Source organism: Tachysurus fulvidraco, chromosome 9 (assembly GCF_022655615.1).
Source record: "Tachysurus fulvidraco isolate hzauxx_2018 chromosome 9, HZAU_PFXX_2.0, whole genome shotgun sequence".
In the NCBI taxonomy this organism is placed as follows: Eukaryota; Metazoa; Chordata; class Actinopteri; order Siluriformes; family Bagridae; genus Tachysurus; species Tachysurus fulvidraco.
Window position 1 is genome coordinate 8,078,884 of NC_062526.1, and position 14,273 is coordinate 8,093,156.

Below are 14,273 nucleotides of genomic sequence, written 5' to 3' on the forward strand. Positions count from 1 at the left end.
TAAAGCCTGTGTCTGACTAATGAACCAGGAGGGAGGTGTAACTATTTATACCACTGCTCTAGGCATTACGCAGAAAGCGAGCTACAACGTCATCTCTTTTAAAACTCTCTTCATTAATACAACTGCTCTAGTACACCAATTACAGTTGTTAGTCATCCATTAGATTCCTCTGCATAATAATTAAAAGACTTAATCTTAGCTCTGTCACATGGCCTGTTACATCATTTTCACTCCCTGGACTTCTAATCTCACATAACACTTCACAATCATTAATTTACAACAAATACACACAACAAACCACAGATTACTGTGAAATGTCACTCCTAAACCAGATAAAGCTGGTTTTCATCTTGTTTAACATACCACTGTTCCTTGGTCTATTGTAGACTGTTTATCATTATGTGAAGAAAAGTATTTCACTGTGTTTTAATGTAAATGAGATCTAATAAATGTTTTCTTCTTCTTCTTCTTCTTCTTCTTCTTCTTCTTCTTCTTCTTCTTCTTCTTCTTCTTCTTCTCTGACTTAGACTCTATCTTTCACTATCGGATTTAATCTGTAAGTGAATCAAGACCTTTCTACATACTGTACGTGATTTTACAATTTTTTTTTCTTTTAAAAGTCAAACAGAATAAATTTTTATATCAATTCTGGCAGCAATTCTGGATGTCATTTAAATTACTGCACTCAGTCTGAAACATATAAGCTATAACTATAGTAAAATGTATGGCTGATTCGCACCAAAAATAAACAGATTAACAAATAACAAACAGATAAACAGAAAGTGATATTTAACAAAGAAATACTGTATTTATGATCACTCACATAGTAAAGTTACATCATTTAATCGCTGTTTTCCTGATTCTGGTGTCCTGGTGTCAGTGTCAGTTATTATTATAGAATAAAATCGAATTGAATTAAAAACAATGAAAAATTATTTAGCAGCTCTACAAATTTAGCAGCAAATTGTTAACAGGTTTGTAAACAGCAATATATTCAGGACAGGTGGGCAATACAAACAGACAAGGACATTATATAATGATATATATATATAGTGGTGGTAGAGGTAGTGCAAGTGGAGTAATAATACAGTAGTACTGTTGTATACAGTATACAGTATCGTTGCACCTAGTTATGGTAGGGGCTAGGAACGGGTTGCTGCATGAGTCCTGATTGGAAATACATTTAAGCATTATTATTATTATTATTATTATTAGTAGTAGTAGTAGTAGTAGTAGTAGTAGTAGTAGTAGTAGTAGTGTTTTTGTTTTGTAAAATATACTGAATAAGCATATCCTGAATTATTATCTTAAATATTAAACTCTTTTACCCCAAAATCATTATGGACATATAGCTCATACCATTTAAAACATAAACAAACAAACAAACAAACAAACAAACAAACAAACAAACAAATAAATAAATATGCAGTCAAAAAGAGTTTGTCAAAGAGCACCAAAATAGCTCGTAGCTTTGACAATGCCCCTTCTACTGCCAGAAAACTTACTTACATGGTATCACTTAAATGGCACCATGCAGAGATCCTAATATCAACTTGCCTCACTACTGTAGCAATCTTAACAGCATCTAAAAGCCTAATAACATACTTATGTCTTTTATATAATTTTACTGAAATTCAAAGCCATTTTCACCCACTTTTCTTGTCAAGTCAATAGTAAATGCTTATCATTCACTTGTGATATAATTTAATGCAAAATTATTCCCAAAAAATATTTAGGTAAAACACATGTCTGTCACTATTGAGGGATTTGTCTAAATGAAAAAGAAAGGCGTCTCAGTATGGATGTTCAAAGTCCACTTGGGTATATATAGGGGTATATGTGAAAGGAAACTATAAATATTTTAAATATATTTAAAAGTTATGTGACAGTCACATTGCCAGAACATGTGGGAATGTGGTAGCCTAGTGGTTAAGGCATTGGATTACTGATCAGAAGGTCATTAGTTTGAATCCCAGATCCACCAGGCTACCGCTCCTGAGCAAGGCCCTTTACCCTCAGTTGCTCAATTGTATAATTTGAAATAAAATGTAAGTCACTCTGGATAAGAGTGTCTGCTAAATGCCGTAAATGTAACATGATAAACCAACAAAAACATATTGATAGACCCTCCATATGGTTTTTAAAAAGAAAAAAATTGACATATATTTCTCACAATTTCAAATTATTTTCAAATTACTCCACCCCAAGAGTTCACTACATAAATCCTGAACTCTTGTCATGCTCTAATACCAAGTGGCTTTCAAAATTTCATATCTAATGATAATTTATTTCAATTGTCTACACTGATCCCTCTCTTTGAGGTTTTGGATGCTAAAGCTTTGAAAGATTTCAGGCTAGATGCACAAGAGTAGGCTTTGGGTATGCTTTGTATTGATTCCTTAGAAGGGTGGTACTTAGAATCAAGAGCAAAGGTGGCTCACATTGTGACAGTAGAATTTTCTCTGGTAATCATCTGTCAGGCCTGTAATGTAATAAATCACATCTTTAATGATTCACTGAAATGAACTCTCTGTAGGATTTGGGTCTAAAGTCTGATACTGGTAGTCAATGATATTGCACTTTTTGGACCTGAAAATCTCCATAATTCATGTCACAGCATGTTTCTGGGCAATTTCCTGAAACATTAATGGGCTTAGGCACAGTGTAACCTAAGCAGTTAATGCGCTTCTGTGTATCGTTAATAAAGTAAAGTGTGACATGCACACACACTTTTTCCTCCTTAATACTGAGAGCTTGAGCGTAAATGGTTGTGTTATACTGAATTTGGTTCTTATTAATGTGCGTTGCCTCAAATTCAAATCCAATTGAGCATATTAACTTCATTGTTTCAATTGTGACTTGCATTTCTTGAATTGTTTTCTATTGAATGTCTAAAATTAAAAGTTAATTATGTATTTTTTTCATAAATAAAAATTAATTCATGAAACCAAAAGATGTCTAAACCTGGAAAAGGTTGACATAAAATCAACAATGAAATCAAGAGAAATCAACAATTTGAAACATTCTATTAAAAAAAAGCAATGCCCAGGTGAGCTCTGCAACACCGAAAGGCCTGGAAGACCACGGAAGTCAAATAGAGTGGATAATTACAGATAATTACTTCTTTCTCTTGGTAAAGAAAAACATCAACATCTAGCCAAGTAAAGAAGATTCTCAAGGAGGTAGGTGCATCCTTGTCAAAGTCTACAATCATTAGACATTTTCATGGATGTTAATACAGAGAGTTTACCTCTGGTGCAAACCATCGATAATACTCAAGTATAGAAAAGTCAGATTATACATGGCTACTGCCCAAGTCTGTGCCATAATCAATGAAAGAGCTTAGTATAGAGACGGAAAAGAAAGAACTTATAACCATAAGCATAGCTCATCATCTGTTGAACATGCTGCACCAGTGTTTATCGATGATATGACTGCTGATATTAGTAGAAGGATAAATCCAAAGTTCATAGAGCTTCTATAAGTTCTGCTCTGATTCAGCCAATTTTAAAAACTGATGGTGTTTCACAGCATGCATGGATAATGACCCAAAACATATTGTGAAAGTGACCCAAGATCGAAGAAATTGAATGTTCTTAGAATGGCCGTGTCAGTCACCTGACCTCAAACCTAAGCAAACGTGCATTCACTTACTGAAGACAAAACTGAAGACAGAAAGACCCAAAAACAAACAGCTGCTGATGGCAGCTAGAGTAAAGACATGGCAAAGCATCTACTAGAAGGAAAAAAAGCATCGGGTTAAGTCCATGAGTTCCCGACTTCACACATCATTGACAAAGGATTTTAATCCAATTATTAAAATTAATCCCTATATTTATCCAATTAGCCTGTGAAAATGGAGAGATTTTGTAAAAATGGCAGTAATAATAAAACATTTTTTAAACCCCTTTAATTAAAGCTAAATATCTATACTTCAATCCCATCTTAAATCAAATTTACTTTAGATATATTGATATACAGCTATTTCAAATGTCTAAATATTATGAAGCTGACTGTTGATCAAGAGCATTTTAAAAGGAGAAATGGAATAAAACTGTCAAATCCCAATGTGCTAAACAAAAACCTACATTTTTTACAGTTGTGTGATTTTTATATCCACTGTAGATTAATTCTGAGAAGTCATTCAATCTTAACTTGCCACACATGTGCCGCTGCTGATTTGCATTGGAAATGCAATTCCCTTTAAGAAAATCTGTTGAGTCACAACTGATAATCTGGATGTTGTTAGGAAAATGAATAGGCACAGAAGGTTAGACAGATAAGTAACAGGTTTTCTGACGAGACTTTAGGACTTAAGGAAGAGTGATGTATTTAACATACACCTATTTTTTTATCGCTCCAACAGTTTATGGTTAAAAGCATTACAATCAAAGGAGAACTGATAACAATTTTAGAGACTGAGACAAATTCCCTTAGTGATCCAGGACTGCAAAATAACATACGGCATATTCGTACGTCTCTTCCTCATCTATACTGTAATGTACGCTGGAACCACAAGTGAGGAACATTAATAAACAGTGACAACTGTGTTACTTGTGATCTCATTTTTCAATACAGACTTGTCCACCCCTCAACCTCAAGTACAAATGGATATCCTTCCTCCCATCAATCAACATTACAGGGTTTGTGGTATAAAATAAAACACATTCCACACTGGAGAGAAGAATAATGCAAGAGATACACTCTGAACTGATGAGAGAGTAATAAGTGACAGTAACAGATGAATATTTACTATGTTCTTTATTGCTATGTGCTCCCCATTACAACAAACAGCATCAGTAGTGTACACTTCCATTAAAACAAAAAAAGGACAAATAAACAGATGGTAAGATGTAAGAAACCGACATTGAGTGTCAGAACATTAATTAATACTTACATGCAAAGTCAGGACTGGGGATATACAAATGTTTTTTCATATACAGCGGATCTGTCTGAGGCTCAGGGATTGTCAATAAAAAAACTACAAATACTAATCTACTTTGGCTTTGAGGAAAATTAAAAGCTTTGCATAGCATTAGCAGCAAAGTTGTCAAAGGCAGCAATTCAATGGAATTACATTGAAAAGATTTCAAAAATTAAGTTTCAAGAATGTTACAATAGTTTTTCGTTTCTATAAAACATATCTACAACACCAACATTTTCCATGTTTGTCTTGGATTAAACCTTTTCATGACTCAGATTCACTAATTGACTGTAAGGACAGATTCGTCTACTACTTTAGAAGCCGCTGACAGTCGTGTTGGGCTTTTACACTACATGCTATTCTAAAACAGCTGGACAAGAGCTTTCTCACTACTAACTTAAAACTGTTTTTTTCCTTGTGACTGAAGAGTCTTACCTGCTAGTGAAATAAGAGATGATGGACATAAAAAAACAGACAAGGAAGTCAATAAATACTCTAAAGTTCTTAATTCTATATACAATACCTATACAGTAGCACACAAGCAAGCGTGTGTGAATGGATTTTATATGTTTGGACTCCAATGATACAGTACGTACAGTGGAGTTCTTTGCTATTGCAGTCAGATGCATTGTGGTTGAGAAATTACCCTTGTTTAAAAATAAACATCTTTCCCTTGACATCTTGCAGGCGAAAGCGCACCACCTTACACACTGTGCTTTTCGTTAATTAATTCTGTATTAATCCTACCTCGGTGCACTCAAAATATAGGCTTTCACACTCTATGCTCTGTGCTGGCATGTGACAAACAGCACTTTTTTTCAGCCCCACTGGGTTCTGACATATAAATCTGTCTCTACACTTAGCTCTCTTGCTGGTGAAATACACATTTAGCTTAAGAATTGAATACAGTACAAGAGATAAGGAAAGAAATTTGAGAAAATGGTTGTTAATACATAGCTTTGACGTTAATCACTGATGTGATTGCACACAAAAGAAATAGGATTACATGCATTTCTTGCTACGTTTGGTGAGTAATGGCTTTATAAGGTTTAGGAGTTTAGACAGGGAATAACTAAAAATAGGGAAAGATCTTTAGCTGCTGTCATTTTACCCATATGCTTAAATCTTACATTAAAACATTTGCACCATGTTTTTAGTAAAAAATAATACTGACTATTACACATACAGTATTTACAGGAACATTCATAAATATAGATTCATTAAACAAACCCTTTGTGCTTGATTCTGAAATTCTACAAATCTACAAGCATTTCTGATCACTGGCATCTCGATCACATGAGCTAAATGTGCAAAACCTTGGAGGTTGCTGAAAAGGGGCGTCTGACTAATTTTGAAACATCTTTGGTGCCTCGTACCCAAAAAAAGAAAAAACAAACAAACAAACAAACAAAAAAAACGTATAGATGTCTAGTGTGATTCTGAGTAACCACTTGGGGGAATGACAAAGAAACCAAAAAGTGAACCAGCACTTTACTTCCCTAAACCTCTTATAGGAATGATATGAATGAAGACAAAGAATAAAGCTATTTATATCTACACAAAGTCCAGGAATGTAAAAAAAAAAGCTGTTAATCCTAGCCTTCATCTTTCAACCTTGGAAATATCTAGGAGGCTATCCGTGTGTTGTGATGTAGCTCTAGCGAAGTTATCGCGCTGCTTGTAGGCCATCATGAAGGGGAGGTTTCTAGTGCTGGGTTTAGTAGCCTGCACCAGACGTTTTGGAGTTTTGCTCTCAGTGTTTGGTTTGAGAGCTGCACCGGTGGAGGTTTGCTTGCCCGGGCCACTGGGTTGGTTGGGTTTTTCAAGGGGTAGATTAAGGGTTTGATTGACAGAGGCTGAGAGAGTCTCGAGTAATTGTGAGGCTGAGCCAAATCGCACCTCCTCCTCGACCTCGGCAGCTTCAGTCAGCAAAGAGAGTGTGCCACCGCGCTTGCTGCATGATTCACAGCACAGTTTACTGTAACCTGGGATAGAACAGTACCGAGCAAGGACCTCCATCTGGCAGAATATGGACTTGTCTCCTCTACAAGGCTCATCTGTGACACAAACACATAATTCAGGTTGTTGCATAAAATGTACACACACGTTTTATTGCTGGAAATTTGTGTGTAATATTCTTTAACTGTGTTAGGACATACAGTACATATTCTGAGATTTTCTTGTACAGAGGAAAAATCTATTTGTTTGCATCAAGTGGTTTGTATTTTGTTTGCATTAATGGGCAGTGTATTGTAAGAGTGCAGCTGGAATTAGACTGGATATTTTGCCGAGATTGACCAGCAACTGCAGTAAAACAAATTCTGATTCTGTCTATTTGTACATATTTGTCACAATAAATGGTTACAAATTGTTATACAAAGTGCAATACAAAGCACAATAAAATGTTCTTTCAACCATTAACTGCTGTCTTGTGACTGCTGACCATGTCAGGTTTTTGACTAGATTTCTTTTGAGCCACTCAGAAGCACTTGAGCTTCAGTTCATGGACTGATGAACGCACATTTTGATAGTGGACAGAATTCATGCTTCTGACAATTATGAGGCTCTAAAGCAGCAGCCACACAAGGCATCTGTCTTTGTGTAATGCTGTGTTAGCTTTATACCAGTTCCACTTTCTACTCATCAGTCCACAGGACATTATCTCAAATTACGTGGGTTTCACCAGAGTTTTCTTCAGTCAAAAAAGAGATCAGTCTTACCAGTGACTTACCAAACTTACCATCTTTATGCCCTGGCATCTCAGAAATTCACAAAATATGTGTTTTTTCTTCATGCTGTGCATTTTTACTTCCCTTTAGTAATTAGCTATATTATAAACAAAATGCCTCACAACAAATGAAGGTCTGCTTTGCATGAAAGGAAATACAATTTATGTATTATTATACAATGAAAGTAAAATGTGACAGAACAGGAGCTCCAAAATGCACAACAAAATCTTGAATAAAACCAATGATGAGAAATTCATACAATTATATATTCATTTTCAAAATCCTTGTATTTTTCTTTTATGTTTATCAGAATCGCTTGAGAACGTTTGCTCTTGTGATTAAAGTTATAGGCTCAGAAACAGCACTATTTATAACCGTATGTGTCAGCACAATAATCGCAATAAAGCTTCCCCAGAGTGCTGACATGTTAAATGGTCTCTTTGCATGAGAAAATATGCATCCTTTCACTTCACACCTAGCAGTGGAGAGTAAAAAGGAGTAAAAAGGCTATTCTAAAGCAATCCTCTTTAACCTAGAAGGTACTTTCCCTTGTGGCAAAACACTGCTACATATCTGTAAGAGTGAAGGCTGCATATACTACACTATAGCAGGTGTGTATTATTATTTAGCAAGCGCGGATATTCATTAGACTGATGGCTCATGAGGAGCTTCTTCCCTCAGCCAACAGACTCCTTAACATGGACATGTCCATCTTACAGATCCTTTAGGAATCTATAAAAACATATTTTTATTATTCTTGGTTATTCTTGGTAATTCTATACGCTGTATAATACTACACGCAACACAGCATGTAGAATTACAATGGAATAACCAAGTAACTCTCCTGCACATTTAGTACAGTACATCACTATCCATTCTGTAATGTTTACCCTTTCTGTACTCTTAACATACACCTAACATAAATATACGTCACGTTCCACTGCTACTATACGTAACATGTAACATATTGCACATCATAATCAGAATACAGTTAACAAGAACTAATAGAATATTAGTATGCACAACTTAAGAAGAAATGGGACAGGTTTTCATTTCACTGCTAGTTGTATACTGTACATAGCTATATATGTGACAAATAAAATCTTGTATCTTGAATATAGGGCCAAAAACATTTTCTGTGACCACATTATCTTGAAAAAATGCAAAATTATACTGTATTAAATTGCAGTATTTAGAAAAATATATGTTTAATCATAAACCCTGTATCTCTTGATGTGTAATGATTTGGCATACCGTTACAGGGTCCTGGGCGGCATGGCCTCTGTGACTCTGGTTTCTCGCCGGCGCACTGATCACCGATGCGGCATTTGACCTGGCGGCTTGCCACTCCCTCACCACAGGTCACTGAGCACTGGCAGAGAGAATTACAATCACAATCAGAAAGTTAATTTGTCTAAAATCTATCGAGGTGTTTTGAGTTGTACTCACAGTTAAAGTGGATTTGCACAGTTATTGTACTATATATAGTATAACTTTAGCCTTTGTGTATAGAAATAAAAGCCACCATGTAAGAGAAATACTGAAAAGTGGTCAGGAGATTGAAAAGTTATGTAAGAGTAATGTGCCATGGAAGGAAATTGCACTGTGAATGGTGTGTTCTCAGGGTTGTTGGGATAAAGTGCTTGAAAGAAAAAATCTGTCTCACCCTAGAATCGTACAGGTTAATGAGGGGTAAAAGCTAACAGTCCACTCTCTTTTCAGTCCAGAATTGAATGCCACAACAAAACACATGCTTGTAATAACTGGCTTGTAGTGCTACACCATTGAGAAGTGTGCTGTGTCGGGGGTGGGGGTGGGGTGATTTGTGAACACACCTGTGAGTTATTTCGCCGATTACAAATGCTTACTGACAAAAACATTTTTCCATTTATTTTGTAGCCAAAGAAAATCTAATTGCGAAGCAGAAGCTGAAACAAAAAGTGTTCTTCTGCCATCTTTTTAAGGTTCGACATTGATTTGGCTGTAGACATGTGGACTGGATTCAAGGTATATTATTTAAATCAAAAGGCCAAAAAATAACTTTTCAGGATTTCTTGCATATAAATACAAACAGCTCAAATAAAACTATCCATTGTAAATATATGAAAGACTTCTCCAGTGGCTGTGGGTTACAAGTTTAAATACCACGGTCGTCTAAAACAATCTTATCAATTGTAAGTATTTGCAAATGCCAGCGTTATTCATATTCAATGCAGGCATCAACAATAGTAAACAACATTTGATCAGGTTTAACATAAAGCTATGCAAAAGAAAATCTATTTTTCTTCTACTATTTCTCTTTATATAGGCTATTAAATGTAAGCTTATCAGCAGTCTATTCAAGATCCTTTTCAGAACGTGCCTCAATAAATTCAATGCTTTTCATACAAGAAAAAAAATCAGTATTTTAACAAAAAGGCAAGCAAATAAGCTGAGTTTGTAAATTCCCATGCACACTAAACAAAATCGTTCATCATGATTCAACATGATGAGGGTTCTTTCATCATGTACATGTTTACTAGACCTAACTATTTGCCGTAATCAACAGCCGACAGACAAGAACTGTGTGTGTGTGTCTTGGCTTTCAGCTTGTTAACATAACTGAAGTCCATTTACTCAAACAACTTATTATATCTGGTGATTAACTGAAATAAAGGCTTGTGTGTGCTAATTGTAAAAGATCAAGGCCAGTAATTAATCACATAGTGCAGAGTCAAAAAATTGTTTAATAAAACTTGTAAACACTGAAATGAGTCACAAACCTCAGACCAGGCTCCAATCCTCCAATGGGCAGGACATGGTACTCTGTTGCAGGGACGTCTGGTCTCTGGTTTCTCTCCACTGCAGTACTTGCTGTGGATGGAGCGGTTCGTGCCCTCTTGCAGGAAATGAATGCAGCGTACAGTGCGGATTTGGTAACCCAGATTTCCACATGTCTTGGAGCAATGTTCCCATTCCTCAGCTATCCACCTTTGAAAGATAAACAAAAGAATGGAGTTTGTAATCAATTAATGCCATCAATGAATTTTTCAGGCAATTCCAATATTAGGATTTTCTAGGAACAGGTTGTAAAGCAAGATGGAAGCATAGTCTACAGAGGATTCACTGACCAAGCAACTTATTTCTAATGATGCTCATTAAAAAAGTATTGTAGTCACATCACAATGTACTGACCTAAATCTCATAGATTATTTATATACTGAACGAGCAAGGAGGTCCACAAACCTGACTCAGTTATAACGATTCTGTGAAAAGGAACAGGCAAAGAATTTCAATCAAGTGCTGTGTGTGAACTTTGTTGGAAACGGCAGGTGTTTGGTTCGAGTTCATTCAAAGCAATCAAGCTGATTCGACCAATCAAAAGACAGTAGATCCAAATGTTAACTACATATACGTAAACTCTGACTCACTGAAAATTGGATACGGTATATGTGCATGAATATAAAAAGACTAAAAAACAATTACAAAAAATAACAAAAAAAGTTCTCTAGTCTCAAGGAGCACATAAACACTGTGTTCGCAAATGATTCCTCGTTCTTAGATGCTTAGACTTTGCCTAATTAACCTCTTCAACCATAGTCCTATATTTGAACCTCTTGCTTAAAAATGACATGCTCAATTTAAAATGAGTGTTTCTGACTCTTACAAGGTGTATTTGAATAATTCTGGTAAGAGAAGATGGAACACAGCAAAAAATAAATTAATAATTGGTGGTTAATAAAAAACTGCTTATCCTTATACCATGGTGGAATCTGCAGTATCAGTGAACCATCAGATTTTTTTTTAACAGTATTTATAATGTCAGCTCCCAGTTGGCTTCTGTGTTAAGTGTTAAGTGTAAAAAAGTCAAAACATTTCAACGGTAAATTCTTTATGCTTTCCAGACAATGATGTGTTCAGACTAGTGGAATACTACTGACATATCATTTCTTCTCATGTATCTGAGAATGTGGCATGACTACACTGCAGTTATGAGTGGTTTTATTTATTTCTGTGACTCAATGAAGGAAAAACAGCAAGGAATTCAGTCATCGATATAATGTTTATCATAGAAGGCAACATGTGAGTTGCCTTCTATGATAAAGTAGAGTTGAGCGGAACTTAAAATGACCACAATGACCTTTCCAGGCTTCAAATATAATATAAATATAAATATAGCATATATAAGTAATGAAATAAAGAGAGAAATAGTTTGCATTGTTGTTCTTTGATGCCAGGTAAGACTCATAACTAAATCTACAATTGAGTGTAAAACTTGACATCTCTCCAAAAGCACTGATCTTTACTGCTTATTTTGCAACCACAGAAGATGTTGCATAGTGCAGATGATTGGCCTATGAAATCACATAACTCACTCTGTTGTTGAAGTTACTGATATACATTTAAATACTTCTGATAAGTGGCCAAATCTGTAAGGATCCTGAGGTATATAGATTGTATAAGACCGTAAAAAGGACATTATTTATAATAACACTTTCCGTTGTTCATAACAGTTTATAATTACACCCTCCAGTGTCACCCAAATGAGGATGAGGTTCCCCTTTTAGTCTGGTTCCTCTCAAGGTTTCTTCCTCTTCCATCTAAGGGAGTTTTTCCTCACTACAGTCACCTGAGTCACCTCAGGCTTTCTCTTTGGGGATAAATGCAAACACATTTAAATAAAAGTCTAATATTAATCTTGCACTTTTTATACTATGTTTTGTATGTTCTGTAAAGCTGCTTTGAGACAATGTCCATTGTTAAAAGTGTTTTAGAAATCAATTCGAATTGAACTGAATAGTTACGGGTGTGAAAGTCAACCGAATGTCACACCTGTGTTAATTCTACTTAAGGGTCGGACATTCTGCATACTGTTTTATCAAAATGGAACTCGTTAATGTGAGGAAACATACGTATTACATGTAATTCACACACAATATAAAGAAATAGACTAAACTATGTATATGTAGTGGTTGTGAATGTCTATTCACCTGATCAGTCAGTGATCTGATTCATGTACTTGTGTTATAAAGGCTGCTAAATAAAAACAAGTAATGTATTTGTGTATACCCTTTTGCCTTTACCCACAAAATGCATTTGTAGTTTTATGAATAACTTTGTCTCTTTAATTAAGAAAATATCAAAATCTGTTTGGTTAAGTGTATACATTTTACTTGTTATTGTGGATTATTGTGTATACTAGAGGAGAAATTGAAATATAATCCATTTTAAAATAAATTAATATTTCAATAAAAAGTGCAAAACCAGTTATAGGTCGAAACATGCTATAAGGAAAATTTGTGAAAAAAAAATGGCAGTTTATATCTGGGGAAGCTTTCAGTTGTCTGAATAAACAAAGTCAAACTGAAAGTCATGACATCTGTTATAAAATCTCACCCCAGAGTCTAATGCCAGGCTTTTCATTAAATGAGACAGCATGTGCAAAGATCCCAGGATATTTACAGTAGTTGACAGAAGACTTGAACTAATTGAGAATTTCTGTAGCTTCTCTTATATAAAACAAAATAAATAGGCTATAAGGTTACAGTTTTCAAGGTCAAAACTGACTTTCATTCATGGTATAAAGAGCAATTCTGAAAGGGACAAGAAATGAAGGGAAAAGAATAGAAGGAAATCAGAGTACTCTGACACTTCATGCCAGAAAACCAGGCCACCGAATGAATAGAAACGGGCAGAAAAGTCATGAAGAAGAAGTGAGGAGATCGGCAATTAGGCGGTTGGGATAAATTTGTCACAGAGCCCAAAGGGAAAGATTGAAATATAAAAATATCACGGTGGAAGGTGTGTGTTAAATCATGGTATTATCCCAAATGTTTGTTATTTCATAAATGCATTTCATCTAAGGAGGCTATTTAAAAAGGGATTGGTGATTAAATATTAAGTAACACTGAGTAACTTTAATATGCAACACAATATGATTTACAAGAGAAACAATATTGTTTTACAGTAGTCAATCTTTCTCCTTTAATAAGAATTAAAGGTTAAATTAAAGGGTATCAAAATGTTTGTCATGTGTTTATATTGATATCTGTGTCCATAGCACTAATTATTGAATATCAAATGTACAAGATAAAGAACCTTATTATGGGCTTGTAGTTATACTGTATGTCATGTGATACCCCAAACCATATTATTTATATTCACACAGAAAAAAACCTTATGTCCATGCATACTCATGCTTACGCATACATTTAGGTAAAGAGCACTGTTCAGCCGTAGCATGCAATCAGGATGGCAGTCACTCACTTCAATACTCTTCAACTTTTTGAATCTCTTTGAAAAAATAACAGGCATTATTTTGCATTTTCTCTTCTAATTTCACTTCAAAGATTTTCTCTCTATTAATCGATAATTCATGGATAAAAGACAATTCCACAATCATGTAAATGTAATAAATTCAGTGAAACACCACATTATGGTCAGAATGGTTTTACTTGGAACCTTTCATGATTTCCCTGGAGAGAGAGAACCCTTAAAGGGTTTAATTTCTTCCTTTTCTGTGCTTTATTTCATCCCTTCAAGGCATTATTATTTATGTTTATTTTATTCATAGCATCAGAATATTATCAGGAAGTTCATTAAAGTTAAGCATGACTCAAAGCTAACTTCTCCAATCTTGA

At 35.0% G+C, this 14,273-nt stretch overlaps 1 protein-coding gene across 4 annotated transcripts in view; it reads right to left on the reverse strand.

The window, feature by feature from the left end:
• Positions 1 to 4,744: 4,744 nt before the first annotated feature.
• The window catches only part of adamts3 (ADAM metallopeptidase with thrombospondin type 1 motif, 3), a 68,113-nt gene continuing 58,584 nt past the window's right edge, over positions 4,745 to 14,273 (reverse strand). For all 4 annotated transcript variants that reach the window (XM_027138463.2, XM_027138462.2, XM_027138461.2 and 1 more), the window contains 3 exons: positions 10,416 to 10,623; positions 8,908 to 9,025; positions 4,745 to 6,981 (listed from right to left, as the gene is read on the reverse strand). In XM_027138463.2, coding sequence (XP_026994264.1) covers positions 6,527 to 6,981; positions 8,908 to 9,025; positions 10,416 to 10,623 — 781 coding nt within the window. In that variant the 3' untranslated portion in view covers positions 4,745 to 6,526. The remainder of the gene's footprint in view (positions 6,982 to 8,907; positions 9,026 to 10,415; positions 10,624 to 14,273) is intronic.